Below are 27,709 nucleotides of genomic sequence, written 5' to 3' on the forward strand. Positions count from 1 at the left end.
CAAACCAATAACACCAAACATCAAAAAAACATTGCTTTTTGTGTTTTAGCACATCTTCTGGGGGGAGTACAGCAGCTTTCAAATACTCTAGGCTCCTCTCAAAAGGAGATACTTTTTCTAATGTGAGCTGTGCTCTTTTTTTAAGTACACGTAGACTGCGGCATTCGGGGGTAAAATGACAAGGGAGGAAGTGTTGTAAAGCTCTTTCCCCCACGCCTGTATGAAGTGTTGAGTGTGTTTGCTTTGGCTTGGAGGGGAGCGGAGTCCGCACCGTTAGAGGCAGAACGGCAGCCGCACTCCCGATGGAAGGGATGCTCAAAAAGCATTAAAAAAAGAGACTTAATTCGTTTCTCCCCTTTTGTCAATTTGTTCAGTTGCTACACAGAGATTCTGGGGCTACAATAAGAGTCATCCGTGAATTCTTTGAATATAGGATTGAGTACCGATGCAGCAGCTACAAAGCCTAGGATCTGGGGCATCTGTTAGTGAGATTCTTGCTGGAGTAAGACTGGGAAAGCTGTGAAGTGTGAGCAGCCTCAAAGTTAATGAAAAATGAAGGTATTCAGCACCTTAAGACAGACTTCAGGGTTTAAATCCATGTAAATGAGAGCTGTATTAAGAAGGGCCCATTTGCTGTTCCTGAGTCAGGGGCTTCCTCACTCACCCGAGTAAGAGTGTCCAGCAAGAAGGATTAAACTTCTCTGTTATTATACACCAGAAAATCAGCCTTGTTTTAACAAATTATTGTATGTGATCCATTTAGCTAGTATGAGAAAGTTGTACCTACATTAACGCCACACAGATGCGTTCTCTTCACTATTCGGTTAATGAAGGTAAATGTTTTGAATCCATTTTAGATCAGAGTTCTTGTTCAGAAACTTCCAAAAGAAATGCCACCTGTAATGTCTGACGGATCCTTAAGTGTCAATTTGGCAAGTTGTCCTACTGTGGGTAGCTGCAGAAATATTTCATGTATGTTGTTGTAGATTTAAAAACATGACTCATGTTTTCATTCAAGTGTCTGCATTTCTGACACAGATGTGACATATCTGTATATATGATAAATCAATACTATTTTTAACCACATATTTTGTACAAATATTCACATTAGCTCTGTACTTCAGTGAAACTCTATTACGGTATTAAACATTTTGGTGGAATTAGCAAACTCCTTGTCCATGCCTTGTTTTCATTTTATAACAGTTTTAAGCAGCTGAGCCATTTCTTACATCCAAGACAAATATTATCATTTCCACCTATTCAGAAGAGTGCCTTAAATCCATATACACCTCTACCCTCTAGTGACGAATTCCTGCCACTGCAGAAGCGTGCAGGTCACGACCGGAGTTGCCCAGACCTCGGGATCTGAGTGACCAGAGCCCAAAATTAAAGTTGAACCAACACTAAATGTGAGTACCATTTTTCCTAGCTAATGAGAGTAACGATTCGCGTGAGACAGCACATTGCTGTTGAAGGGCACCCAACCAGAGACTTCAATACGCACAGGTGCAATTTTATAATGGCTTTTTTCTTTTCTTTTAACCTCTTTCTCCCAAACTTCTGGCGTGGGTCGCTGTCAGGAATCAGATGATGAACTTGGTGCTACAGTTGTGGTCTAGTTCAGTTTCCTGTGTACAAAAGCCACATCCACACAGCTTCTACCAACCACAGGAGCAATATGTATTTTCAGTTTTGTACTAGTCTCAGTCTCGTATCTCTAACAGAACAACAGTAATTAAGGGAAGGGGAAAAAAAAAAGACATTAAGAAAACAATTAAAGAGCCTTGTCCCCTGCTATAATTCTTCACGCCAGGGTGAGGGGGAGGAAGGTATCACTCTTGCTTAAAAAATTTAAATACAGTGACCAGACTTTGCCACTGCCCCTGGCTTGAGCGAGTCCCTCACTGCACAGCTCAGTCACCTCGAGCTTGAGAAGTCAAGCTGTAACTTTACACAAAAAGGAGGGGAGGCAGCCAGAACCTGACCTGGATTCCAGCCTGAACGCTGGTTACACGTAACCCTTTTCTGCCTCCTTACCAGTAATGTACTATGTCGGAGATGTGAAGGCTCCAGTAGGTTGCCACCAACATGAAAGCAGGTTCATCCTGTATGGATTAGGGAAAAAAAAAAAAAAAAAAAAAGAACAAAAAACCAAACCCCCAAACCTTTCAGTTATGTTTTCTTTACATTGTAATGCTTGTTTGCACCAGAACATGTAAGTTAGGCAGTGCCAGCTATAAAGTTATTAAATAAGTAGCATGTTCCTACGCACCAGTGAAAGTATAATGGTTTTCTAGGCTGCCACGAGGTGGGGTAAGGTTTGTGTACATACACAAGAAGGGGTAAGGTTTGTGTACCTACACAAGGCATGGGCTCTGGACCTTTATGTAGCACAGATCCTCAACTAGTAAAGGTGGGAAACCCAGCTCGGACTCCTGTCCCCTTCGGCAGTTCAGTTCCCAGTGAGATGAGGAGGGATAAACTGATTTTCCTCTTCATTCCAGGGCACGGCTATGGGTCTTGAACATCACAATATGGGAAAGTGTAATCATCCACCTGAACAAAAATGGAAAATTTAGAGCCTCAGAATACAAGAGGAGAAAAAGGGCAGACAGAAAAACACCTGAATCAAAAGCAATTTTTTTTTTTTTTTAAACTGAAGCAGCACTTGGGAGATATCCAGAATTTTGCTCCTTGCCTTTACAGTCGGGTCACGGCACAGCCAGCCCAGCCCGGGCCCTGTTTCTTGTCTCTTTAAAGCAAGTCCACGGCAGCGATACCCTTACAACTCGCCCCATTCCGGACCTGCCCAGGCGCTGCACCGCCAACCTCCCCCCCTCCCTGCTCCTCAGGGCGGGAGAAAACCGCCCCTGCGGCGGCTCCGCCCTGCGCCGCCCGCCCGGGCCGCCTCACCCTGAGCCGCCTCCACTGACCTCCGGGAGCTGCCTCCTCGCCCGGGCCCTTCTCGGGGAGCCCGGAGAAGCGCTAACCGCCGCCCGCAGCGCTCGTACCGGCCAGGACAACACGCGTGGCCGCAGCCCGCGGGCTGAGGAGACTCCGCGCCGCCGCCCCGCCTTCCCGCGCCGTGACCGTTATCCGGCGCTGACTGACAGCGCCGCTGGCCGCTCCCGGCGGGGCGGGGCGGTGGTGTCGCTCCGCCTGGGCCGCCGGCAGGTAATGGCGGGTCGCGGCGCCGCCGGGGCTCCTCCTGCTTGCGGCCGGGCTGGGGGAGGCCCCCGCGGGGCGGTGGGAGCTGGGGCAGTCCGGGCCGAAGGCCCGGGGCGGCGGGGGAACGGTTCGTTAGGCCCAGGTGGGCCGCGGCGGGGGCTGCCCTGCGTGTCGAGGTGGTCTCTGGCCTGTGGGAGCGGGGGTTTCTTGAGCCCGGGTGTCGCTTGGGTTGGCCCCTCAGGGTGAGGTAAACCTTTCACAGAGGTGTCCGGCCGCCGTTGGAGGCTGCTGTGCAGGGAAATGCCGGTCTGCCCTTGTCATTCGTTTGTGTGCTGAGCTCCTCTGACTGCTGAACGGGTCTCTGGGCGCTGGGCGGGCTGGCAGCTCCCGGCCCCGGGCAGTCAGACACCTTCATCGCACCAGAGCCCCTTCAAGACCCCAAAGCTGTGCTTTGTGGTGCCTGGTTTCTGGAGAGACCCAGGCCAGTAGATGTGCTCAGGGTGTATCCAGTGCAGACCAGTATAGGAAGGCCTTGGGAAAAAACAACATTATTTATTATTGTGCAATTACAGGACTAGGTGGCATTGACATTAACTGTGTAAAATTCAGAAGTGAAGACCTGGTTTCACTTGAGAGGACTTAAATTCATGCTTGTCGCTCCCCAGAACAGGGAATTTATGCCTCAGCCATGGGCTGTGCTTAATTTGGCAGAGGGGCTGCAGATGGACAGAACAGCGTGTTCTCCCTTTCTTCCTGGGGATTCAGCTGAAAGAAATCCTGCACGGGGTGACACTGAGTGATTCTGCAGCCTTTGGGTCTGTGGTGTTTGCGGAAAGGGGAATTAGGCCTCTGAAGTGTCAGTTCGTTCTTAGCAGGATTCTAGGCCTGGGTTTTAATTTTGGGAGACGTGCAAGTTCGGTGTAACACTTGACTACGTGCAAGTCAGCAGTGCCTATGCTGTTTTCCAGTGTAAATATATATATGAGAGATTTAGCTGGGGAATTGGAGTAGGAAAATTTCCCATGGAAGATACCTTGTGTTCTACCAAAATGACAAATCCCGTTCTGTCATTGCAGTGGTATTCAGACGCTTGTTACGCTATAACTTTTTATATTACCTAGGACGTTTCTGTAGTCTGGATATTAATATGGATTTATTGGTTACACAATCACTGTTTTCCAGCTGAATTTCAGTAGTGATGTGTTCCAAAGGATTGCTGGAAAATGGGAACCTAAAGGGAACTGTGTGGAGTATCGTATCAGTACAGTCCACGTGCAGGATTGCATTGAACAGTATCTGGTCTTGTGGTTAAATGATGCTGTTGAGCAAGAAGTGGGGAATATTAGCATGAAATTTTAGGTCAGTTACAGATAGGGAAATCCTGCGTGAGGGTTCTTACAGGGAATCTTACTTAGAGTTAGATAACTGAGTTTTGAACAAGAAAGTGTTTGGGAAGGGCAGAGGGAAACGGGCAGGGGAGTACAACCCAATGCAATATGAAATTATGTGTCATAGTATGTCATGCTATTAGATAAGGAATGCCAGTCATAGCTAGGAATAGTCAATATTCTTGAGTCATATGATCAGAATTAGTGCTGAATGTTTATCTAGGGAGCAAATGCTTTAGGGTACAGTGTGTAGCAGTCACCATCTCATGCAGTTCACGGATGGGATTTGCCTTATATTCCTTGTGCCTTGCATACTTCAGCTGTCCTTTCCAGTCAAATACCACTGCTACCTGAGTGCAAGCAGCATGATGCTTGCTTGAAAGATGTAGTATTTCCCGTGGCTCACAACTGTATCACTGAATCTTTCAACCACCTCTTTCCAATCCATTCAGAGACCTAAGTGGTTAGTTAGAAGAACTTAAACTGCACGCTGACTTGTGTGACTTGTATACGTTCTTGTTTGTAAAGCTTTCTGTACGCTAGAAGTGACCTTTGGTAGTAAGTGTCAGAATTAGTTGATCAGTAAGAGCTACGTTATGTAGGGACGCTATGATCAGGTTAGAGATGTGATAAAATGTTGGGAAACTGATGTTCCTGCTCTTTGTTTGTCTAACTCTTGATCTGACACCTTTTAAGCGGCAAAACCTTTTAATGGATATACTGCTGTATATGAAATTCAAAGCTTATTTGCTAGTTTCTCCACTGGAAATTGTACTCGGCACATTTAGTAATCCTATACCGAGTATCTGGGCTGAGAAGCTGTGACGGTTTCTAGCTGATCCTCCTTCCCTGATGGGAGCTGGGCAGGCGCAGAGTCCTCCAGTTCCCCGTGTACTTCCTGCTCCCGTCGCTGCTCTGCCACGTGGTGCTGTTGTCTCGGTGCCACGCTTGCGCGGAACAGAAGTAATGCTCCAGAGATTTTAGTGAGGGTTATGAAGTTCTGGTGGAGATGGACGGTGTTATTCTCAAGGTGAGAGCTGCCCCTGTTTACATCTTAACAAGCAGAAGCTTTCTCATAGGACGGTTTCTTACAACTTTGAGTACAGAAAATACTTGAAAACTTCTCAAATTGCAAGAGCAGGAGTTCCTCTGTATTGGGACCAGGAAGAAAAAAGGAAGAGGTTGGGCCGTGGTGTTGGACAAAGAAGTTGCTTTGCAAACTGCATTTCATTCAACAAATTGTAGTGTCTCACTTCCCATCTCTGAAATTGGGATATCAATATAACTGATAGGTAAAAGGTCTCGTTCCTACATAGGAACGAGTGCTCAGTGCTCAGTGGAGTGCTCAGTGTTAGTAAGGCAAGCTGTGTAAATACATAAGGAATAGTTTAGCTACTCATTCTTAAAACTAAGTTATGACTTTGATGAACAGGTTAATGCAAACAAATCTTCTGTCTCTGCTCAACAGATGCCACGTTGCCTCAGAAGAGGGGACGAATACCTTCCAGAATAGCCATGAACTGTTATTGGAAAGTCCTGGCAATTTTCTTACTGTTTCTTCCAAGAGCATTGTCTCTCCAGCCAGCCCAGCCCAGAGTGTTGCTAGTGTCTTTTGATGGATTTCGATGGGATTACATCTATAAAGTCTCAACGCCCAGTTTTCACTATGCCATGGAGAATGGTGTTCACGTCAAACAGGTCACTAATGTGTTTATAACGAAAACGTATCCTAATCATTATACAATGGTGACTGGTCTCTATGCAGAAAGCCACGGTATAGTTGCTAATGAGATGTATGATCCTATTCTGAATGAAACTTTCTCTCTGAACAAAATGAATATCTATAACTCCAAGTTCTGGGAAGAAGCCAGCCCAATATGGGTAACGAACCAGGGGGAAGGACATAAAACCGGAGCAGCTATGTGGCCTGGAACAGATGTGAAAATACATGGAGTCTTTCCTACATATTATATGCCCTACAATGAATCTGTTTCCTTTGAAGACAGAGTTGCTAGGCTTATTGACTGGTTTACATCGGAAGAACCCATAAACTTTGGTCTCCTATATTGGGAACAGCCTGATGAGATGGGCCATATCCTGGGCCCAGAAAACCCACTTATGGGACCGATAATTAGTGATATTGACAAAAAGCTGGGATATCTTATGTCTGAACTGAAGAAAGCGAAGCTGTGGGGTGTGATAAATGTTATAATCACAAGCGATCATGGAATGTCACAGTCCTCCTCGGAAAGGCTTATTGAGCTTGATCAGTATGTGAACAGAGAGCTCTATAAAGTCATTGACCACTCTCCTGCAGTAGCTATTTTGCCAAAAGAAGGTAGGAGCTATAGCGGTAAAATTCTCTGAAGGAAATACTTGAGTATCAAAACTTTATAGACTTCGTTCCTTAACTGAAGTGGTGGTGGCAGCACTGATGCCAGTAGGACATCACCCTTGAGCAAGGAGTACTTGCAGGATCACTTCTTTGTTCTTGTTAGCTCTATCAAAAGCCTGGGTTAACTTTCTGAAATGAAGAGTGAGCAAATCTGACTGTTGCTGAGTAATATTGCCAAATATCCTTTAGTCCTTATGGGAAGTAAGATAATCTAATGGCATTATCAAGGATGAATGGCGTTCTAGATAGATAACAACTGAATGTTACATATCTTGCCTTTCATCAAGATGCTAAAGCCATAGCAAAAGAATTAGATTTCTAACTCAGACAGTAAACTGAAACCAGATGGGGACCTTTGATAAAAAGAAAGCCTGTGTTGGCTGTTTGATTAGCTGCCAGCTGCTGTAGTTCACTTTAAGTTCTTTTTACCCCGCCGTGCTGAACAGCCAGCCAGTTATGTTCATACCATTTTTATTGTGATAATGATGGGCAAGAATACTGTTGGAATTGAAATCTGAAGTCTGGTTGCAGTCACTGAAAGGTTGCTTAAGTGTCAGGTGTGCGTTTAGTGTCACTGATGTAGAGGTGCTGCTCTTTATTTTGATGATCAAAAGCTATAACTATTTGGTGCAAATGTGTTAACCTGGAAAAGAGCACTTTTTTGTGTGGGCAGGGGTGCTAATTTGGAAGTTGAGTTTCAAGGTGGCCTTCTGAAAAGGTGTTTTTTAAGATTTCTGTAACATTTGCATCACTAATGGTTAGCACCGTATTTACGCCCCAGCGGGGAGGACATTTTGCAGACTTAAGTGTCTTTTAAATGTGTAAACAAGTGTCTCGTGTCATTTTTAGTTTGAAGAATACTCCAGACTAAAATGCTAGTATGTCCAGACTGAGATCAGTTGCTGCCTGAGCACACGCACGTGCGTGTAGCTGGGCACTGTTTCTCTCAGCGGTGACAGAAGAGCCGAGTTTGGGAGCTCCATCCTGATGGAGACAAACATGGTTGACCAGGATGTTCTCATTATCAAATAAAGGAGTTGTAAAAGTAAACTTTATTGCTGAAACACCCCTGATGCCGTAAATGAGAACTTGAAGATGCGTAACCTGATTCTCCTGTCTGCTAAATGCTGAAAAGAAATAGTATCTCTGCAGCAATGAGATGACAGAATAGTAAAAAAGCCGTTTCAATGGATTTCAGAAATAGCTTGGATTTGGTTTGGCCCGGAGGTTCAGGTATTTATTACACCACCAATAAACAAGAACTAGTTTTGAGCACAGCTAAAATTCCTTCCTTCTGTGTTACCAGATGTAATTTTTATTATAAAACAATGAGCTTCATTCTCAGTTTAGCTGTGAAATAACATATATTTAAGTACATACGATTGATTCTTCAACAGTTATTCCATTTGTCTTGCTTAAACCAAGGCAATGGTGAAACTTAGTGAGACATTGAGAAAAACTGAATGCTTAAAAATACGGCGATTCGTGCTACTTTAACTGTTTGGCTGCATATTTCTTCCTCAAGAGATGGATTAAAGCCATTATTTAACCATGCGAGTGTACTAGTGTGTGTGGAACTAATTATATGTTCATGAAGATGGTACCTGTAGCACAGCTGGTCATGCTGGCCTTTTTCTTGCATTTAATATAAATATATTAATTTAAATAATTAATTTAGTGTAAAATCATAGTTTGCTGCATTTGGGGCTTCTCCTCTCTGTTATCCCATATAGAAAAGTGGCATAACAAAATTAATTTTGTTACTAATATAGTCCTAGAAATGCTAGATTGGAGTCCCTTTTCTTGTTGCTGTAACTATCTCTATCATATCTGGACTTTTGCTGTCTCATCTTGACCTTTATTGTGTTTCCTAAGTTTAGTGATTCTTTTTTTATGCCGCTTTGAGATAAGAAACATTATACATTAATCTCTTTCCAGTTTTCCTCCAGAATTTCTATACTGGATCCTAGGAACTGAGGAGGAAAATGAAGACAGTTTCTTTAAAGACACTGGGCACCTTCCCCCCAAACTTTTTTTCCCTTAGATATATTCAAAACCCCATGCACGCTGTAAATGGTAGACCGGATTTTATCCTTGGTTTACTTCAGGCGGTGTCTTGGGTCAAACTAAGCACTTGTTCTTGCGGTCATCAAGGCGATCATTTCTTGGGACAGACAGAGAAGAGCTGACTCGCAGGAACACCCACTGCAGGATGTACAGCTAACCGTGGAGGCAGAACTGGCGAGAAATGATACGTCAAAATGACAGGACGTGCTTAAATCCCACTCGTCTGCTAAACACGGCAGCGTTGGCCACAAAGAAAATGTAAACATCTTCCAATCGTGCTTCAGAACTTGTGGTGCTGAAACTGGCCTGCAGAGGCTAGCTGAGAACTCAGCTGTCCAGCTGGATTGTGCACGTGTGTAGCACAAAGTACTTAAATAAGTCATGGAGCTGAGTTATCTGGTATATAACACAAGTCTGTTATATACACCACATAGCCCTCAATAGGAATCTGTGCTTAAATGGAGGGGGGGGGGGGGGAGGTTGAAGAAACTTGCTCAGATTCCTGAACTTGCTTTTGTGTTCCTGTCTGTGTGTCCCGGTTCCTCCTTTCTGTGCGCTGGTGTTCCAGCTTGTCCAACTGCTTTCCAGCTGTTCAGTGACTTTTACTGGAAAGAAAAGCTCAGAAACTGGAAATAAGCAAATAAAAAATTGGGGGTGGAAAACACCCATTTATTTGGTAGTGTTAATACAGCTCTTGAGGGTTTACACTCACTATGCAGTAGATGACCAGGGAAGGGACAGGAGTAGACACTAAGAACAGAAAGGAGTAGGTAGTGCTGGTAGCCATTATGGAATACGGAGTGGCTGACAGTTCTAGACCAAAAGTACCAGCTTCATCTGCCAGTCCAACCTGTCCCTTCGTATGTCTGTCCTGTGTTCCCTGCTTAGGCCTCTGCAGGCTTTGTACAGCTCCTAACCTGTTAGTGGCATCTGGACGGTGACGTGAGGGCTTCTGTTGAAGGATTAATGCAAGCTCGTTTTGCTTACCCCTAGGCAATGAATTGCTAATACTATGATGTTACATGGTGCGTAGCAGCAAACTAGCTACTCTTTCTGAATTGGCTAAACTTGTCATCAAAATGGTAGAAGATCAAAACTGGGAATCAAATGAGGCCAAATATGTAGCTGTTTATTGGAGCATCTTGTAGAAGGAGGAATAAATGGTTGGGTTCACTCAGAAATAAATTTTCAGAGATGCCAAGAAACAAAGTGGCTGCTCTCTTTGGCCTTTTAAAGGAAAGCAACTAACAATTAAACTGCTTTAAAATAAATAAAAGTGTCACTTGTCATCATAGACAACCGGGGGAAAGACAAAATATGGCCTTAATGCGCACATTACGTCATAAACAGGTTTAGGAGCTATCTTCTTGCTTTCAGGCTTTACATGGAGCTAGGAGGAGCTGGTTTCTTTTCTGTCAGACTTAACTGAATGCTTTCTAACTCATTCTTGTGAGAAGCTTCTGATAACTTCTGCTAACGTTCTGATAACTATGAAATGAGGGATTTTTCTAAAATTGGCGAGGCACCTACTGCTTATGCACAGGCTGTGAAGTCTGATGGCAGGTGTGACCTTACTGTGAATGACGCTCTGGATTTCTCACAGTAACTTCTGTGCACGCGGTAGTCCGCTGTTGTCTCTTACAGCTGTAATTAGCTTTGGGGAAAGTGCATTTTGCCCTCTTCTTTCAGTTGTATTTAAACTGCTGATGAGTTCAGTAAACATTGGTATGTTTTTGTCTTTTGTTTCTTTTGTTTGTTTGAAGGCAAACTGGATGAAGTATATGAAGCTTTGGCCAATGCTCATCCCAACATGACTGTGTATAAAAAGGAGCAGATTCCAGATAGATTACATTACAAACACAACAGTAAAATTCAGCCCATCTTAGCAGTGGCTGATAAAGGATGGGAAATTGTATATAATAAGTCAGACGGTTTTCAATGTAAGTATTCTGTCTTTACAATGTTTTGCTGTATCTTCCTACTCGGAGACCTGACATGGTACTTTTTCTCCCAATCTCAACAAATGTTATTTTTTTTTTAATTTTTTTTTAAGACTGGAGGAGAAAACTCTGACGCTAAGTGTGTGGAATTTATAATTTTTTTTTTTTCCTGATGGGATGGGAAGCACTGTACTATTAGGGGAGGGGGAACTGCACTTCCATTTCTAAAAATTAAACTTAGTGAGATAAGATCATTCACATGTTTTAGTGGCCGCATACTTGAGGTCTTCTTGCGAGATCTAGCAAACTGACAAGCACTTCCTGAGAGATTAAAAAAAAAAGTTGTAACTGAACATGTTGAATAGATGACGAATGGCGTTGTTTTATCATGTACTATTTATTTACTGGAGAAGGGTTGGGTTGGAAATACAAGAATGCTTTCTGAAAGTCCTCAGCTTCTGTGGATGCCTACGCTTACAGTAACCTTGTTCTATTGCTAGAAAGAGTCTTTGAATATTGTGTTACTGTACAGCCGTGATTTTCATTTGCCTTATAAGGATAAGATGCATTCTAGGTGATTTGGAGGAAAAAAAAACCACTTCTAAGTTCCTCACCTTGGGGCTGTGAGATTTATTATAGGTAGAATGCAGACAGTAGACTGTAACTTTTGGTTAGCTAGGAGGAAAAATACAGGTGTCATATGGTCAGTTCTTAAGTTTCTTAATTGAAAACCTTTTAAACTTTGCTGCTGGTTATGAAGCTGAAGAGCGTTACCTGCAAGACTTAACAAGTTTTTCAGTTGTTGATAGCTGATGAGAGCAGCGTTTGATGCCTGCATGTTTATTGACTTGTTCAGAGTTTTTAGTGCCCCCGTAAGGAAGGGGCACTGGAGACCCACTAGTGAGATCTGTAAACATTTTCCTTGTTGATGAGCAGACAGTGCATAAAATGGGACAGCGTCAGAGCAGTCAGAGCTTAAGTTCTGTCTGCTGCTAGGAGTCAAACAGACAATCTGTCTCTACATGGATTTTTTTTTTTTTCCTAAGAGATCTGGTCCAGTTGCAAAGTTGGAGTTTTTCCTTGAGGAAAACCAAGGAAACCTGGATGTAGCACAGCATGCCATTGACAGTGCTGTTACTGCCATGCAAGCTTACCTTTTATTTTCTTTTTCTTTTTTTTTTTTTTAAGTAGTGCTCTCCATTCTTTTTTTAAGGCATCTTCTCTTTGTAGTTGTGAGACTTGGTATTTGCTAGGAGACATATGTGCTGTTGATTAAAATGGTTCCTCTAAACCTCTGCAAGAATAAATTATGGCTGTTCCTTTTCTGCATTATGCTAATTCTAGGAAAAGGTTCAATGCTTGTTTTGCAGCTTCAGAATATTGACCTTTATCTATCTTTTCTTTCTAGTTGGTAATCATGGATATGACAACGTCTTACCAGAAATGCATCCAATTTTTTTGGCAGTTGGGCCTGCTTTCAGAAAGAATGCCACCAAAGAAGTCATGAATGCTACAGACTTGTATCCCTTATTGTGCCATCTCCTTGGTATTAACCCACTGCCAAACAATGGTTCATTCAACGCTGTGAAAGATATACTTGCTGAAGAAGTTCCTGTAGCCTTTGGAGCAGACACCTATGCTACTGTTGTAGGAATATTTCTGGGCAGCTTCCTTGTTGTGGTTTTTATTGTGGTGTTTGTTAAGCATTTTGTCCTCACCCAAGCAAATACCATGCAAATGCAACTTACTGAAGCTGCCCAGCCACTGTTGCAAGATTAATAACACTTGGTGCTATTTTCTATTTGATGCTTAAAATAAGCTTATGCAAAAAAAATTAATAGGAGTGGATCAGCATAAATATGTGGAGTAAAAGGAAATGGATGCTGATCCATTGGTACACTGGAGTACATACGTACTAGGTATGCAGAGAAAGAGCATGTTTCTGTTTCACCCTACAACCACTTCACCTTTCAGGGGTTGAAAATACTCTAGGTAAACCTGGAAAGCTGTATATTTATGTAGACATGTAGTGACAATAGACCTTGAATACCTCATTCTGAGCTACTTTTAGGGAAATAACATCAACTGAGGTGCACTTCACAGGCTATTACGTGGTGATGTAATTTCCCACCCACCCCCCTTTTTTTTTTCTTTTTTCCTTTGAGAGCATTTTAGGGTTTTTAAGTCTCTTAGATTCTAACAAGTCACTGAATGTAACTAGACTTCTTTGGGATTTTTTCTTCCCTGCCCAAGGAAGCTTTTTGCATGGATCACCATTACAGATAGCTTGGTGGATTAAATCCTGAGAAAACAACATTATTATTAAGCTAGGTCATGCAGTGCTATGTGTCTAAGTTTAGAGTTAGGCATATTTCTTTAAACTACTGTGTTAATTGTAGCCCCAAAATATGAATCTAGGTGGTATTGCCTTTAGCAATCAGCATTAAACTACTTGTGTTTTGTTTTGTTTTTATTTAGGTATAGGTCTTTACAATTTTAGGTGAATCTAAGTCTTTACTTTTTCTATTGTTTCCTGTGCACTGGACTAAATTTTCTAGGAATTCCACATGGCTGGCAGTTTAAAGACACATACAAGCACAACACCTGTCTATCAATGCATAAATAGAGTCTTTTATATTTCTGTAATGAGAGGGTTCTTTCAGAATAAGGCAGATGAATCAGTTAAGGACCATACATGTACAAGCTGGTTTCAGAGTGCTGTCAAGCTTGTCACCGGGTGTGACATCAGATCTGTTACTGGAGACTCTTCTCAGGCGTGGGCTTGGCTTTCTGTCTTGTGTTTTATCTGATATGTCTGGGTGGACTTTAGAATTTGATGAGTAGGATTAGACATGCAATTTAAGGAACAGCTGTATAAATCTTAAGCCATATATATTCTTAAATCTGAAAAAGCACACTTTAATATGAAAAAAGATATAAGACTGGAGTTTGTTCTTCCAGAGGAAGGTCTCTGTCAGGGAAAATTATTAATTTTGAGTCAACAAAACTATATATTACTCTGATTCTTTTGTGTGGGGCAATACATCTTGCTATTGTGGGTTTTTTTATGAGCTCACTTAAACAGTAGGTGAGAAGCTGCTGACTAAGATTTGTATGAAAAACGTGGTGTGAAGTGAGAAAAGTTGACTAGTTGTCAGACTTGTTTAAAAGCTGATTTTTTTTTCCCCTCCCTGTGTGAGTTAGTATTTCTCTGCACTTCGCTTCTGAATACAATGCCTGAAGGCGAAAGAAACACTTTCAGAATTCACACAAATACTCAGTCTGGTATTTCTGGAAGTGCAGTTTATTGCTTTATCCACAGCACCCAGCAGAGGGCAAAGATGGGAATGTCTTGGCTTCGGATGTGCTCTGTCAAACTAAGGGTGTGACTAACAGTCTGATGCTGCAATTGGGAGGGTTGCTAGCAGACCTGGCAAGGAGCTGCAACAAGCTAACTCACGTTCAAAACTCATTTTGCTGAACTTAATTCCAGACTTAATGAATGACATCTAGGCGAGTTCAGAAGCGAGCGAGCTTCTTGCTGCCTCAGTGATGACTCTACAGTGCCATGTTACAAACTGCCCGGTCCTCGCTGTGTCAGAAATAATCTGTTGGATTCCTCCGCGATGGCAGGGACGCTTGCTTAGCATTAAGCTGTCTTGCAAACAGATGTGGAAAGTTTCCAGAGACCACAGCTGGGTGCAGTGAATGCTTGAGAGGGAAGGCAATGAAATATTCCAATTTAAGGTATATGCTGAAAGTCTAGCTGTAATAGTAGCTTTAGGAAAATGGGAAACTAGCAGATGTGTTGGAGGACAGCCCCTTAATTTGGGGGATAAGTATGGTCTTGCGTAACTTTATCTGACTCATCACTGCAATTCTGCTGTTATTCCGTGTACTGCCTCGTTTTCCTATGTTGCCATTTTCTTAAGAAAGCCCCGAAGGAAAAATTCCGGGATAGCTGTGCCTGACACTGTAAAGCTGATTCTTGGTGGAGCGGACCATTAGGTATGTCTTAAGTTTAATTTGCTAATACCAGCTAAACCAGAATGCTGCAGGGGCTTATCAGGCTGAAAGATGAAGGCAGTAATGACATTCACGGTAGTTTCTAGAGAGGCTAGGGAAGGCCGAATAGAAAACGTAAACCTCTAAATTGCTACTAATCACTTCCCTAGCGACCTTCCAAGAAGTGGATGGCAGATAGCAAATTGATGCATTGAGTCCACCTTTTCTTGCTTATTTGCAACTTAAAAACAAATTCTAGCACAAACTTAGCGTGTGTTTAAAGAAAAATCTACAGGCTCGGTTAAGGGAATAACAGTGAAAATCGGAGATGCTATAATCCTCACCTGTAGCTACTTCAGTTACACGCTTTCTGACTTTGGAACGTGCTGCTTTAATAGAAATTCTTCTTATTGCAGTAATTTCATAGCAATGCTTATGGTAGATGTAAAAATAACTGGCTTGTAATCTCAGAAGTGTTCATTAAACTCCCACTTTTTTAATTGTGACGGGCGTAGTTCTATCATCGGCCAAAGTGACCCTTGATTTTAAGGAGGGGACAAAGTTAGTCAGTGTTGTTCACCCATCCTGGGACTTAGGCTTACCTGCCCAAACATGCGAGAAGGGAAGAGCAGTAGGTTTCTCCTAACAAAAGGTTTGGGAACAATAATATTCGAAATAGTTTGGGAACACAAACATGAGAATTCTTCTTGATATCATTGTTCTGTATTGCACTGTAAGGCCCTTCTCTGAGGAGGGTAAAATGAAACTTTGAAGGCAATCTTTCAGCATTCGGGTATTTCAGTTTAGGTTTAAACACGTTTCCTTTATTGCTTAGGTGTATTTGCAGGTACCTCTTGGGTAGATACCGTGTTAGGATATTTGCCTAGCCAGTGTTTAAACACTGTTTTAAGTTGTTGGGTGTATGCTTAACGAACCTGAAAGCACATATGATGCCACTGGAGAAAAATATCAACTTTTTCTCTGATGTGATGTGAGTTTTTTTTCAGGCTACCTTTTCGTTGGGAAGGATGTGGGCTTTGGTTTCTGTGTATATGATACTTTTTATGAGGTACGAACAAGTTTATTGGAAAGTAGATTTGAGTACACTGTATAATAACGTAAGCTTGGAAACTGAGAAGCGTGCATGATTTTGTCTTTCATTGTTGACCTGTGAAGCATACTTTGAGATGTCAAACGTTTTCTTTGTTTCTTCCTGTTTGGAAATGTTGAAGTTGAAATATATATTTGCTATAGTGCTATCAGGCATTAAGTGCTTGCTTCATTTAAAAACACTTCTAGAAAAAAAAGTTGAATTGGGGGGGGGCAGCTGGGGGAGAACAGCCTTAACTCATATACATCCCAAATGTTTCTTGTACTCTGCATAGTGTATGCCTTCATTAAAAATAACTGGAAGTGTGATAGAACTTAAGAATTTTAGGTCAAAGCTCTTATATAAAAGACCTCGTTTCCCACCTTGCTACTGTATATGGAAAGAACAGCTATCTGTTACCAACAATGGTAATACACTTTCTTTTATCAATGACTTTCTTTTTTCCCGACTTTCTTGGAAAAGAGGTGCAGTAATCCTGTTTACAATAAATGCAGTCTCAAAAAAAAAAAACCCAACCAAATGCACAAATGCCTATTATAAGATGAAGGGTTGTGCAGCGTGACTTTTCGAAGTGTGGAACAACACAGTCTTGAGCTGTGTGGGGGAAGAATGACAAGCGTGCAGCTGTTGAGTCTGCTGTTTTGTAAAACGCAAATGTAACAGGCTTACTTCCAAATTTTCCCTGCTTAAATAATGGCCATGGATGCTGTCTTGACCATACCTACTATGCTGCCGTACATACCTTTCAAGAAATGTCATGTTTGTACTACAGTAAAGGTAACATAAGCATTTATTAGATGTTAGACTACAAAAATTATTGCAAGCACATGAAAAGGCTACGTTCAGCAGTGGTGTCTGCAGCATTGCAAATGCCTTTTCATAATGAAATTCAAATCTGAATCATACTAAGTTAGCGAATCTCTATTACTGTTTTTTTGCAATAAAAGGTGGTAGCATGCGTATTAAAGCAAGCATCTGTCCCTGTGGACTGATCCTTGGAGGTACGTGATGCTGTTAGTTTATTTTCGTAGGCAGTCCATTCTTTTCAGTTTATAACAAGTTAAACTTCCCCCTGAAACAAGTGGTTTGGACCTACAGTTAGTTGAAATCAGCTCAGTTCTGGAACTGTTTCCTTGGTGCTAACAGACAAAAAGCATATAAACCCAGAGGGCTGGATGTTTTAAGGCTTCTCTACCCAGTGTGGAGAGCTCCTTTATGGAGGCGGTCAACATAATGAAACATCAGTCTTTACTGCTGGCAAAGTAGCGTGACAAACTTCCCCTCTTCCCTTCTAAACTCCAGTCCTAGTTTAAGTGTTAAGGACTTCCCCTAAATTAATATGCCCTGCGTGAACGTTGCAGAGTTGCGTATATTTAGCAAGTCATTAAATGTTGCCACAAACTATTGTAGGCTATCGCCTTTATCACAGCTTTGAGGAAGGGGGAAGCCACAGTTTCTCATGTTCTTGTTTTGAATTAGCTATTCAAAAGGATATCAGCCACTGACTTTCACAAGCAGTAATTCATACAAACTGTAATTAGTGGAAATATTTTATTCTGTTTAAGGCACTAACACTTTTAAAAATAATCATCTCCAAATATATCAACTTTAAGGAAAAAGAGGTGTTTTTCTAGATTCTCTTGATTCGTACATGATCTGTACGAAATCCTGGATGTACAACAGCTACTTTGAAACCCTCCCTGCCAGCAGCAAAGAATTGCGCCAGGAAGAATCCTCAGCGCTCTTACAGACCATGCTGCATCTTTGGAATTGAAAATAATTAGCAATGCAGCTGGAATATAGTTTATCCTATTTCTTAATACTTAAAATTCCTCTTTAAACCCTTCCTACAACAGCACTGCTTAGACTCAGCACTAAAGGGAGGAGGAGTAGAGGGTAATAAGGATTTCTGCTAGATACGCAACCACTCACTTTCTGGTTTCATAGGAGCACGGTTGCCTGTAGCAATTCTTATCAGCAGGGGCTACCTAGAGCTAGGAGGAGAAATGTATTGAGACCTAGATTTCTCCATCTGTAACAATATTTGTATTTCAGATTAGTGCTGCCGCTGCACTTCAGTCAACATTTACATTTCTGGTAAGTAAAACCTTGGTGGTAACCTTGACACCTGGCCTACGATGGTGATGAACAGAGGAACTGAAAGCACATCAGTCACACACCGTATGACAACTGTGCAGGGGAAGGAAGAGAAAGGGAAGAACCTAGTGGAGCATATACTGTGCTAATCAGTTTTAGCATCTAGGAAAAAAACCTTCCCAGGTAGAGGACAGCAGAGCTTGGTCTTGCCAAGTCTGCCAGAAAGATAAAGGTAACTCGGCTGAGTCAAGCCTCTCCATATAGAGATGATGCAAAGCATCTCCCAGCAAGTCTGCCACCCTCCAAGGATAGCAGCCTTTATTCGCAATATTACAAGAAAATAACAGCGCTCTCCAATGTAGCAGTTCAAGCATCCTCCCTTTTACAGCATCTCTAAGCCTAGGTTTGATCCTACACAACATTCACATCATAGTTACTCATTAACCTGACCTCTTGGTGCATGTAATTAATTATTTTAAATCTTCCAGCAGGATGAAGTGACTTCTGTGTTCAGTCCAGTTATCACTATTATAGCAAGACTCTAAAATCTGTACGCTGTCAGTAACAGTACAGACTTTTCAGGGGGCCTGAGCCTCTTTCAAGTTCAGATTAATCCAGAGTAAAGCGTTAATAAGTAGTAACTAGTAGTTTAAGAAGGGGGGAAATAAAGGCAGAACAGCTTAAGTTTTGTGTTGTGTTTTTAATCAGTAAAACAGAATCCTCAGGGAGGAAGATACAAATTAGTAAGACATCCACACATCATTTTTAAAACTCAAATGTATTTTTTTCAGTGGGCCGTTAAAAGTAACCTTTCCCTCCAAAGCCCATACTTCCTCCCAGTTGGGTCACTAAAAGGTAGTCTGTGGCTAACACCAAATTGCATTGAACTTGAGCCTGTGAAGAAGGAACCACGTTGCACGCTACCAGGTACCTCAGCTCTCTCACTTCAAATTATCCGTTCTTAAAACTATCAAACTTGCAGGAAAAGGACTTTGTAACTGTAGTTTTCTTTTTGGGTTAGCATTAACAATTTAACCTCACCTTCTTTCCTCCCTAAGAGATAAGTTACCACTAAGGCTTTCTAAATCAAATTCATTTGTTTTTCTAGCAAGTTACTAGACTTGACCATTAACAAGGCATCGAGAGTTTCAGTTACGAGAACCATTAGCACTGGTCTTCACCAGAACTTTACATCTATACAACTTAGACACTACAGAAAACAGAGCCTATCTCAAAAAATAAATTAACTTTTCCCTTTACATTTCCAGGGTTTAAAATAAGACTTTGGAATCCTTGCTTGATGATTGCATGTCAAACTTTCAGTTGTTGCTTTTTAGCACGGCAGCCTTCAACAGATAATTGTCAGCTGGTACCCAGGGCAGAACCACCTTTATTACAAAAACACCTTCAGCAGAGTTGACACCTGAAAAGCTTTTCACAGGGTTTAGAAGCAGTAATTTTACTACTACAGTGCATTAAACTGAGTAATCCAAGGATTCTCAGATTAAATCGACATCTTTGAGATAAGCAAGTACTACCATCCCGGCTCTCCGGGCGCAGGAACTGTGGAACTAAGTCATCCCCAGACACGCGTCTAGAAATGTCAGAGCCATTTGTCCAGTGTTATACCTGCTGAACCGCACACTTCATTGCTCAAAATAGGGGTGATACGCACCAATTCTTTCCTCACTGACTTCCTTCTCGCCAGTTTCTTGTCATATTGCTGGCTTAAGGTGGAAACATAAGTATTGGATCTTCCTACACCCTCTATCCCCAAATTTAAGAACAAATAAGAATATACTGTCCAAACAGAACTAACTTCTAACTCTCATAAAAGCTCTTCTTTCCAATACAGGTACAACAACAGTAAAAGAAGTCAACATTAATTTAAATTTAATACAAAAAACAATTATCATTTACAAATGTTAAAATTCACTTAGTCTATCCTGGCTAGTTCATACTCTGGAATTTCACTTTGAAAGTGTTCAAAGGCTTGAACGAAAAACTAAGCATCCTTATTATGTTAAGCATCTCCTCCAGCAGAAAGCCACCTGTTCACCATTTTGTTCTGAAAAATATTTTTACAGCACTACTAGTCAGGCAGCACACACAAACAAGTTAGCAAGATGTGGCTGTACAGTATTTTGTACGGATACTGTTAAAGTGCATCAAAGAATGCCATCCAGTGCAAGTTCAAACTCTCTTCCTGAAATCCCTATTTAGCAAGCGAGGCGAGGTTCCCTACGCGCTATCCGATTAAAGGGTCGTCGTCATCATATTGTAACTGAAGTCGGGAAAACGGCTGTGGGGGAGCTACTCTATTCTTCGAGATTATTATAATGCAGGTGAAAGTAGTCAGTATCATAAAAGCCCCAACAACTATCCCAATAGCTTCTGGAAGATTTATGCACCACTGGTCGGTGAGCAGGCACTTGGCGTTACTGAAAGTGCCATTGTGTGGCCGAGGCGTCAGTCCCAGGATGTGGCACATCATTGGGTAAATATCAACGTTGTTCATCGTGCTCTGCTTGTAACCCCGATGAAAAGCAGGCCCGCGAGCAGCCAGGAACGGGTGCATGCTTGGGAGAGCGTTGTCATAGCCGTGGTCACCTACTGGAGAAATGCAAAGTTAAGGGTTAACATCGCAGTTTCTGTTTGCATATCAAATATTCCCTCCCTATCTCTCCCCCACCCCCAAAAGGCATATATTTTAACCAAAAACTAATGCAGAACATAAAAGCAGAAGATAAAAGCAGCTGTTGGATTAAACACTGAAGGAACCCAGGGTCCCTTCCCTCTTCCCCAGTCCCCAGAAGTCTGTTCCCATACTGGTCTTCAGCCGTGGTCCTTCCCACCCCCCGATTATCTCTTCTCCTTTCGGCCACTAACATTTTCAGTTTTCCCCTTCGCACTCCTCATGCCAAAGCTGAAAAGGATGTTGCCACTCCACAAGTCCGTAGCTGGAATGGAAATTTGTTCTTCTCAGATCCTGGAAAGACATCTCCCCTTGCAAAGCAGACACTTTAATTATTTCTTAAAAGCCAAGCACTTTCCCCTTGACAGTGTTCAGTTCGAGCACATCAAGTACCCTCAAATCATGTTTATCAGATGAGGTACTTCAGGAGATGGGATACCCAAATCGTCAAAGTCAAAAAGCAGTCAAAGGATCACGAAGACAGGCAAACAACAAGACATTTGTGGCTACAAGGTCACCAGGACCTGGACATTTGATAGGTTTCTAAGAAATACTCACTCCAATTTTTGGTGGAATATACACAGCTAAAAACCAGACACAGTCAAATTTCCTAATAACATGCCTGAAAAATCCATCCAAGATGCCAAAAATTTCTCACAGCACACGCAGCACTGTATTTGAGTGACTGCATTTCAGCTTTGAGCTCATTTCTTAGTAACAATTTAATGAGTCTCCCTGAGAACTGTCTCCTTGGCTGCTTCATTGACGTTTCTGATGTGAAATGTCAAGATTCCTATTGATGAGGTCACACTCACCACTTCCGTATACTTCCAATATTCCTTTTTAATGTTTTCCACCATTATGTTTGTTACCACAAAGATACTGCACCACATCTTGCTTGTTCGTTTTAATGCAATCCTATGTTTCTTGATTACGTATTTTTTCCTTTTACTGCTTGCTTGTTTTGTACAGAGCTGTTCCAAGTCCCCTCTCCAATGAAGTTTCCTATCTCTCACCTCTGAAGTAGGAGGGCTGGTGTGTGCTAACATTGCTAGATAAAGCGTAGGTGTTGGTACGCTTGCCGATCATTACGCTGCCACTTTGTCCATGAAGACAAGTACAATAAACACTTAAATAGCCTTTTAGGCTAAAACCTTCCCTGCCTGCTTCTGGGAAGCCTTGGCTAGCAAAATTGTTTTGAAAAGCGATTCACTTCAACTGATACAACTTATAAATATACACTTATTAACTATTTTTAGGTACATGAAATTGAATCTAACCATAAACAAGAAAGAGACCTCTAAAGAAAGAGACCTCTATTAGAGAACATGTGTGCTAAGTGTTGTCAGTTTGAAGATGACTAGCAAATCTGTGGGCAGGTTAAAATACAACACATCTTACATTAAAAGCAGTACTTTTGTACAAATAATGAGAAAAGTTGAACTTAAACGTGCAAAGGGCAGACAGTAAGAACAGCCAAACTGGGTGAAACCGCGAGTTTACACCACCCAGCATCCTGTCTCTGACAGCGGTCACAACAGGGAGTCTGGGAAGTACCAAGCAGGGTTAGCCCCGACGTACCCACCAGCCTCGACCTTCTGGCTGCTCAGAAACTTCCTGGAAGTTGATATTTAATTTCTATTAATGGATTTTTCTTCCAAGAATTTGCCCAATCACTTTCTGAACACACACGTACACACACATACATACACACACACACATATATATACACACACACGTGCAGCCTTCATCTGCAACCAGAATTATGGGTTGAATTCTCTTATTATGACAATAATGCAATCTATCTGGAATTTCTTTGAGATGTACTTTAATGTGACTGTTGCATTTTTTCAGTAAGTTATACACGCCTCTTTTGTCTGCAAAGAAAAAACCTGCATGTGAAACACCTGGAAATATATACATACACATATACATATATATACACACATATATGCATGTACGTAATTTGACATTCATAGCATCTAGCAGGAAGAAAGTGCATAGCTTAGCAATGCACTGTGTGAAGTAACACCTGTTTTGTTTTTTGTCTTTAAAACACGCTATTTGATGCCCCTAACAGGAAGAACTCTGGCTTCTTTGACCATTATTGTTGCATTCCTATTATTTTTTAGTATTTCCTCTCATTTATTTTTGTTTCCTAGTATATGCACTGTAACATTAAATGTTGTGTCTTGCATTCTTCAATTTATGCTCCCCATATATATATTTTATATACAAAAAAGTTAAATCACACTCTAGTGGAAGCGTGAGACAGACTGCTAACTTGCCAAAGATAACTTTTAGAAGTGTACCTCAGGCTATTAAGTTAAACATGACAGTGTTTTAGCCAATGGAATATCCCCCATCTCTTCCTCATCTGTTAAAACACTCCAGGCTCAGGCTGAGAACGTTCTAGAAAACGCTGAGATGTTCCTAAATATACACAGTGCCAGGACTCCACTCACTAAACTGGGACCATCCTACAGATGGCTGGAATAAAAACAAGACAGTTTCCCAACATAAACCACCAAGAGCACAAACGAGGAACACACACTTACGTTTTGAAAGTGACTCGTTTTGTACAATTGTCCAGCCTTCGTCTGCAACCAGAATTATGGGTTGAATTCTCTTATTGTGACGATAATGAAATCTGTCTGGAATTTCTTCTCTGAGATATACTTTCATGTGACTGCTGCATTTCTTCAGTAAGTTATATACATCTCTCTTGTCTGCCAAGAAAAAAAGTGCATGTGAAACAGCTGGAAATTATGTCCCATTTACTGCAATTATCTGTCATTAACCTAAGATCTATTTTTTCGAAACGATTATTTTCTAAAAGGCAGATAGAAAAGGACTTTTTCATCTCCCTAACGAAATGCTACATGTATCAAGGTGGATTTCACAGTTTTAAATCAGGCACCTCCCGGCTGTGGTTTTGGACCTACAATTCAACTCACCCTCTGGGCTTGCAGGGGAGGGGGCAAAACTCAAGCAGAGCAATCAAGAGAAAGCAATCACACACCAAATTAGTCAATATTTATCCAAAGCAGTAAGTATTACATTTTGTTACTGTATAAATCATTTTGTTCATTACAATTGCTTCAGTCTGGCCACAGTTGTGGAAACTGAGACCAGCAAGACATGCCTGTTAGTAACTACTCCAAGATACAAAAACTGAATTCACAGTATGAAAACTGAAGTTTCGTTCACAGAAACAGAAGTGGTAAAGCAACCGAAGTTGGGTTTAGATTTTTAATTGGAAGTTTAGACAATACCAATTTTTATTCTGAATAAACCTGAGGGCTTATTTCATGCTCCCTGTGAATTACAACCGCATAGAATAAGTGAGCAGCAAGAGAGCAGGCATACTAAGTGCCTATCTGCTTTTTCAATAAGCTGTACCAGGACTATCTTTACCACCCATAGCAATTTGACAAGAAATGCTCCTTGGCCCATTGATTACCAAAACAAAGTAAGTTCTAAATAAACACATGTTCTTTAGCTTATTCATTAAATTATGTCAAAGCTGTGCAATATGAACTACACTGGTTTTGCAAAAAGATGTGAACGGTGTACCATAGTGTGCGCTTTTTAGTAGTAGGATAAACAAGATTTCACTCTCAGTGAATGACTTCAAAAAAACCCAAAACATACTCTGCCTTGGCAGCACTGCAGCAACTGGACTCTTGTCTATCAGGGTGTAGTTATTGCGACCAATGCAGTCATCCAGGATAATCAGCTTCTCTGCAGAACAGGAGGCCATTCCGTGATCACTTGTTATTATGATATTAATAGTGTCCCACAAACCTACTGCCTTCAATTTATTAATAAGGAAACCAATATGATTATCCACTTCTTCTAATACTTTGCGCATGTTCTCAGTGTCATCTGGTCCATACTTGTGCCCGCTTGCATCTGGTTCTTCCCAGTATAATGTAGCAAAACTGACCACTGGATTAGAACTGTTCAGCCACGCAACAATTTTCTCCACCCTCTCCTCAAATGTCACTGAAAAGTTATACTTCATAAAGAATTGAGGGGTTGTATCGTTAATTTTTACATCGGTACCAGGCCACATTGCAGCAGCACTTGCTCCATTTCCCTGCTGTTGATTTGTTACCCAAATTGGAACTGCCTCATTCCACCAGAAGGGATCTGAATCATTGAACTGTGAAAACTTCTTCTTGGCATCTGCATCGTACATGTCATTAGCCACGATGCCGTGGCTTTCTTCATATAAACCTGTGACTATGGTATAATGGTTTGGGAAAGTCTTGGTGATAAAAGCATTCGTAACTTGTTTTACAAGCACGCCATCCTCAATGAACTTCTGAAGATGAGGAAGTTTATAGGTTTCCAAGTAATCAGCCCTGAAGCCATCAAAGGACACGAGGAGTAACCTGGATACCGAATCACCAGCAGAGCGAGCACAACAGGCAACTATTCCAGAAAAAAATAACGTCAACATTGAGTTCATTGTCGATACTTCGAAGTATTTCCAGCAGGTAATCAGATGCACCTGAAAAATTTAAGAAGATAAGGCATGTAACAGAATAATTGTACTGGAACCAGTTTAACTAGCTATACATTATGTACATCTTCCTTATAGAGGTTAACTCCAAAATAACCGGTCTAAACAACCACTGAAGTCAACAGTATATTTCCCTACTGACTTCAAAAGTCTCTCATATATTGTAATAGTTTTTCGTATATTAAAACAAATGAGAAATGAGATTTTTTTTTTCATTCCAGACTAAATGAAAGGAAGAATTGTTTTCTCTCTTTAAGCAATTATTCCATCATTCTGTGTGTCTTATTACAATTCTACATTCCAAGACAGACAGTCAGTATTCTTCCCTCGTGTTCAAGCACAGGCACCTGAAAAATTCCAGCTCCACATCTGAGAGTCCTGTGCAGCTCTAAATCCTGCTTACACATCACTGTTCAGACCAAAAGTTTGGTTTTTTTACTGTAATTATAATTTTTCTTTTTCATCCCTCCTTTCCTTTTCCACAGTTTCCATCCTCTTGAGTTGCTGGAAGACTTTTGAGCCTTACAGCATTCCTATTTACTCATTGCTTACTCTACAGATGGAACTGCCCGGAATAACTTCTATTTCTGTTTTCCTTCTAAGTTGTTGTACATCTACCATAACAGTATTTAAACCTGTTCTTTATGTATCGTATTTCTCTCTCTCTCTAAAAAAAAAATTAAAAAATCGTTAGTAACATTAGCTGTGAGGCAAGTATTTCTCACCAAGGAATTAATGACTATTATAAACACAAGGTATGATTTGTAAGTTGGGGGGGGGGGGGGGGGAAGCAGCTTATTATGTGTGACAGGAGCACTTTGTGAAGGAAGGTCCGGAATTATTCTATAAGCCTTTAAGAAAGAGGAAGCGAAGCTCCCGGTTTCACAAAAACTTTTGCAATATTGTTAGACAGCGTATTTACTTCTCAAGAGCTCCGCTCCAGCAAACTTCTCCTTTATCTCACTTGCACAAACTAGGGTGATTCTAGGAGGAACAGCAGGTATCTTCCTAACTGCCGTAATATCTGCTGGCCTAGCTCAACCATTTCCCTAAAACTCTTTAAAACTGAGAGTGTATTATTTTAAAAGCGTAAGTAGCTTTAATGGTAGCTAAAGCTTTAGCAGTGAGAGGAATTCAAAGCATGGGAAATCATCCCCCCTGGCAACCAACAGCTAAAATTCCTTGAGAAGCCAAATTTTAGAAGAAAGGATCGTCAAAACCAGCATTAAGGTACCTCCTAATAGAGAGGACCTGTAACACACAGCCCCTTTAAAGAGGGGAAAAAAAAGAAGAAATGAGATGGGCAGCAACCCGTTTCATGTTGTCAGGTGCTTTAAAAAGCAGAACCAGAGTTTTTCATAGCGTAGTAAGACTTAAGGCCTCAATATTAGCTTCGAAATACTCCAAAGATGCTAAGCATCTGTGTTTTTACACCCTGTATCACAGCTATCTATAAAACGCCATCAGCCTTACAGCTATCCGCTCCTGAAGCTCTCCTCCACCTCCTAGCCAGGTTTTCAAGTCTCCAGTAGCTCAGATCAGTCAGAAATGAGTTAGCCTGGCCTTGAAAGCTTGCGGCGAGATGCCGCGCTGTCATTACAAACTTAAAATAAAAAAAGACTCCTGCGGACAGGGCCGGCTCCCGCGGCGCGGCACCGAGCCCAGCGCCGGCACTTGCAGCCGGGGCACCCGCAGCGGGTCCCGGGGCCGGCTGCTCGGCGAACGGACCGGCCCCGTCCGGGGGGCCCGGGCGGCGGGGGGCCCCGGCGGCCCCGCCGCTCCCCACCAACGCCTCCTACCCCTCAGCGGACACCCGAGGCGGGCGGAGGCGCAGCCGCCCCGCGGAACGAAGCCCGAGCCCCGAAGCGGAGGGGGGTGGTGGTGTCCCGCGGCCCTGCTGCGCTCGGGCAGCGCCAGTCACCACCGCCTCCCCCCGCCCGCCCGCCGCCCCCTTCCCCGCCGCGGTGCCGCCGCGACCCCACCGTGCGGGCCCGCTCCTGCTGGAAGCGCCGGCGGGGACGCGCTGGAGGTGACTGGAGGGACGGGAAAGCACCGCGCCTGCGCGCCCGCCGCCCGCGCGGCCCCAACTGCCATCAGCGGCGGCAGCGGCGCAGGCACGGCCCTGGCGGGGGGGCGGCGGTAGCGGCGGGAGCCCGGGGTGTGATTGGCTGGGGGCCCGCCGGAGGAAGCTCCCATTGGCTCCAGAGGGGTGGGCGTCGCGCTGGGGGACACGGAGCGGGGCGCGGGGGGGCTGAGGGGAGCCATAGGGGGCTGAGGGGAGAGGGCTCAGAGGAGAGGGCTGCAGGAGAGCC

The 27,709-nt window shown here is 42.4% G+C and overlaps 2 protein-coding genes and 1 long non-coding RNA gene across 7 annotated transcripts; 1 reads left to right on the forward strand and 2 right to left on the reverse strand.

Annotated features, from left to right (window-relative positions):
• Positions 1 to 1,300: 1,300 nt before the first annotated feature.
• Positions 1,301 to 3,072, reverse strand: LOC148053498 (uncharacterized). 2 transcript variants are annotated; one of them, XR_015707978.1, is made up of 4 exons: positions 2,934 to 3,072; positions 2,362 to 2,556; positions 2,038 to 2,105; positions 1,301 to 1,717 (listed from the first exon to the last, which is right to left on the reverse strand). It is a non-coding gene; the product is annotated as an uncharacterized LOC148053498 (long non-coding RNA). The 2 variants fall into 2 exon arrangements; XR_015707977.1 differs by having other exon boundaries at positions 1,301 to 2,105.
• ENPP5 (ectonucleotide pyrophosphatase/phosphodiesterase family member 5) lies at positions 3,040 to 16,222 on the forward strand. 2 transcript variants are annotated; one of them, XM_087773439.1, is made up of 4 exons: positions 3,040 to 3,174; positions 6,025 to 6,894; positions 10,782 to 10,958; positions 12,367 to 16,222. In XM_087773439.1, the coding sequence occupies exons 2-4, from the start codon at positions 6,072 to 6,074 to the stop codon at positions 12,735 to 12,737; spliced, it is 1,371 nt and encodes a 456-aa protein (XP_087629565.1). In that variant the 5' UTR covers positions 3,040 to 3,174; positions 6,025 to 6,071; the 3' UTR covers positions 12,738 to 16,222. The 2 variants fall into 2 exon arrangements, with proteins under 2 accessions (XP_087629565.1, XP_087629566.1); XM_087773440.1 differs by lacking the exon at positions 3,040 to 3,174 and adding an exon at positions 5,557 to 5,586.
• Positions 16,223 to 19,541: 3,319 nt separating this feature from the next.
• On the reverse strand, positions 19,542 to 27,515 carry ENPP4 (ectonucleotide pyrophosphatase/phosphodiesterase 4). 3 transcript variants are annotated; one of them, XM_087773443.1, is made up of 4 exons: positions 27,380 to 27,515; positions 24,521 to 25,385; positions 23,425 to 23,595; positions 19,542 to 20,781 (listed from the first exon to the last, which is right to left on the reverse strand). In XM_087773443.1, exons 2-4 carry the CDS (start codon positions 25,341 to 25,343, stop codon positions 20,420 to 20,422), a joined length of 1,356 nt encoding a protein of 451 aa, XP_087629569.1. In that variant the 5' UTR covers positions 25,344 to 25,385; positions 27,380 to 27,515; the 3' UTR covers positions 19,542 to 20,419. The 3 variants fall into 3 exon arrangements, with proteins under 3 accessions (XP_087629569.1, XP_087629567.1, XP_087629568.1); XM_087773441.1 differs by having other exon boundaries at positions 19,542 to 20,784; XM_087773442.1 differs by lacking the exon at positions 27,380 to 27,515 and adding an exon at positions 26,871 to 27,071 and having other exon boundaries at positions 19,542 to 20,784.
• Positions 27,516 to 27,709: the final 194 nt, after the last annotated feature.

This window comes from Nipponia nippon, unplaced genomic scaffold, assembly GCF_047370975.1.
Source record: "Nipponia nippon isolate SJK-2023a ecotype South Korea unplaced genomic scaffold, ASM4737097v1 scaffold_4, whole genome shotgun sequence".
Classification (NCBI taxonomy): domain Eukaryota; kingdom Metazoa; phylum Chordata; class Aves; order Pelecaniformes; family Threskiornithidae; genus Nipponia; species Nipponia nippon.

Bases quoted from the DNA above. Each gene is read 5' to 3' on its own strand.
- ENPP4 (XM_087773441.1), bottom strand. From the start codon at position 25,343: ATGAACTCAATGTTGACGTTATTTTTTTCTGGAATAGTTGCCTGTTGT. The intron at 23,596-24,520 runs GTATGTTTTGGG...TTTTCTTGGCAG, and splicing joins TGCAGTGCTGCCAAGGCAGA to ACAAGAGAGATGTATATAAC. The intron at 20,785-23,424 runs GTAAGTGTGTGT...GCATTTCTCCAG, and splicing joins AAACGAGTCACTTTCAAAAC to TAGGTGACCACGGCTATGAC.
- ENPP5 (XM_087773439.1), top strand. From the start codon at position 6,072: ATGAACTGTTATTGGAAAGTCCTGGCAATTTTCTTACTGTTTCTTCCA. The intron at 6,895-10,781 runs GTAGGAGCTATA...GTTTGTTTGAAG, and splicing joins AGCTATTTTGCCAAAAGAAG to GCAAACTGGATGAAGTATAT. The intron at 10,959-12,366 runs GTAAGTATTCTG...TTTTCTTTCTAG, and splicing joins TAAGTCAGACGGTTTTCAAT to TTGGTAATCATGGATATGAC.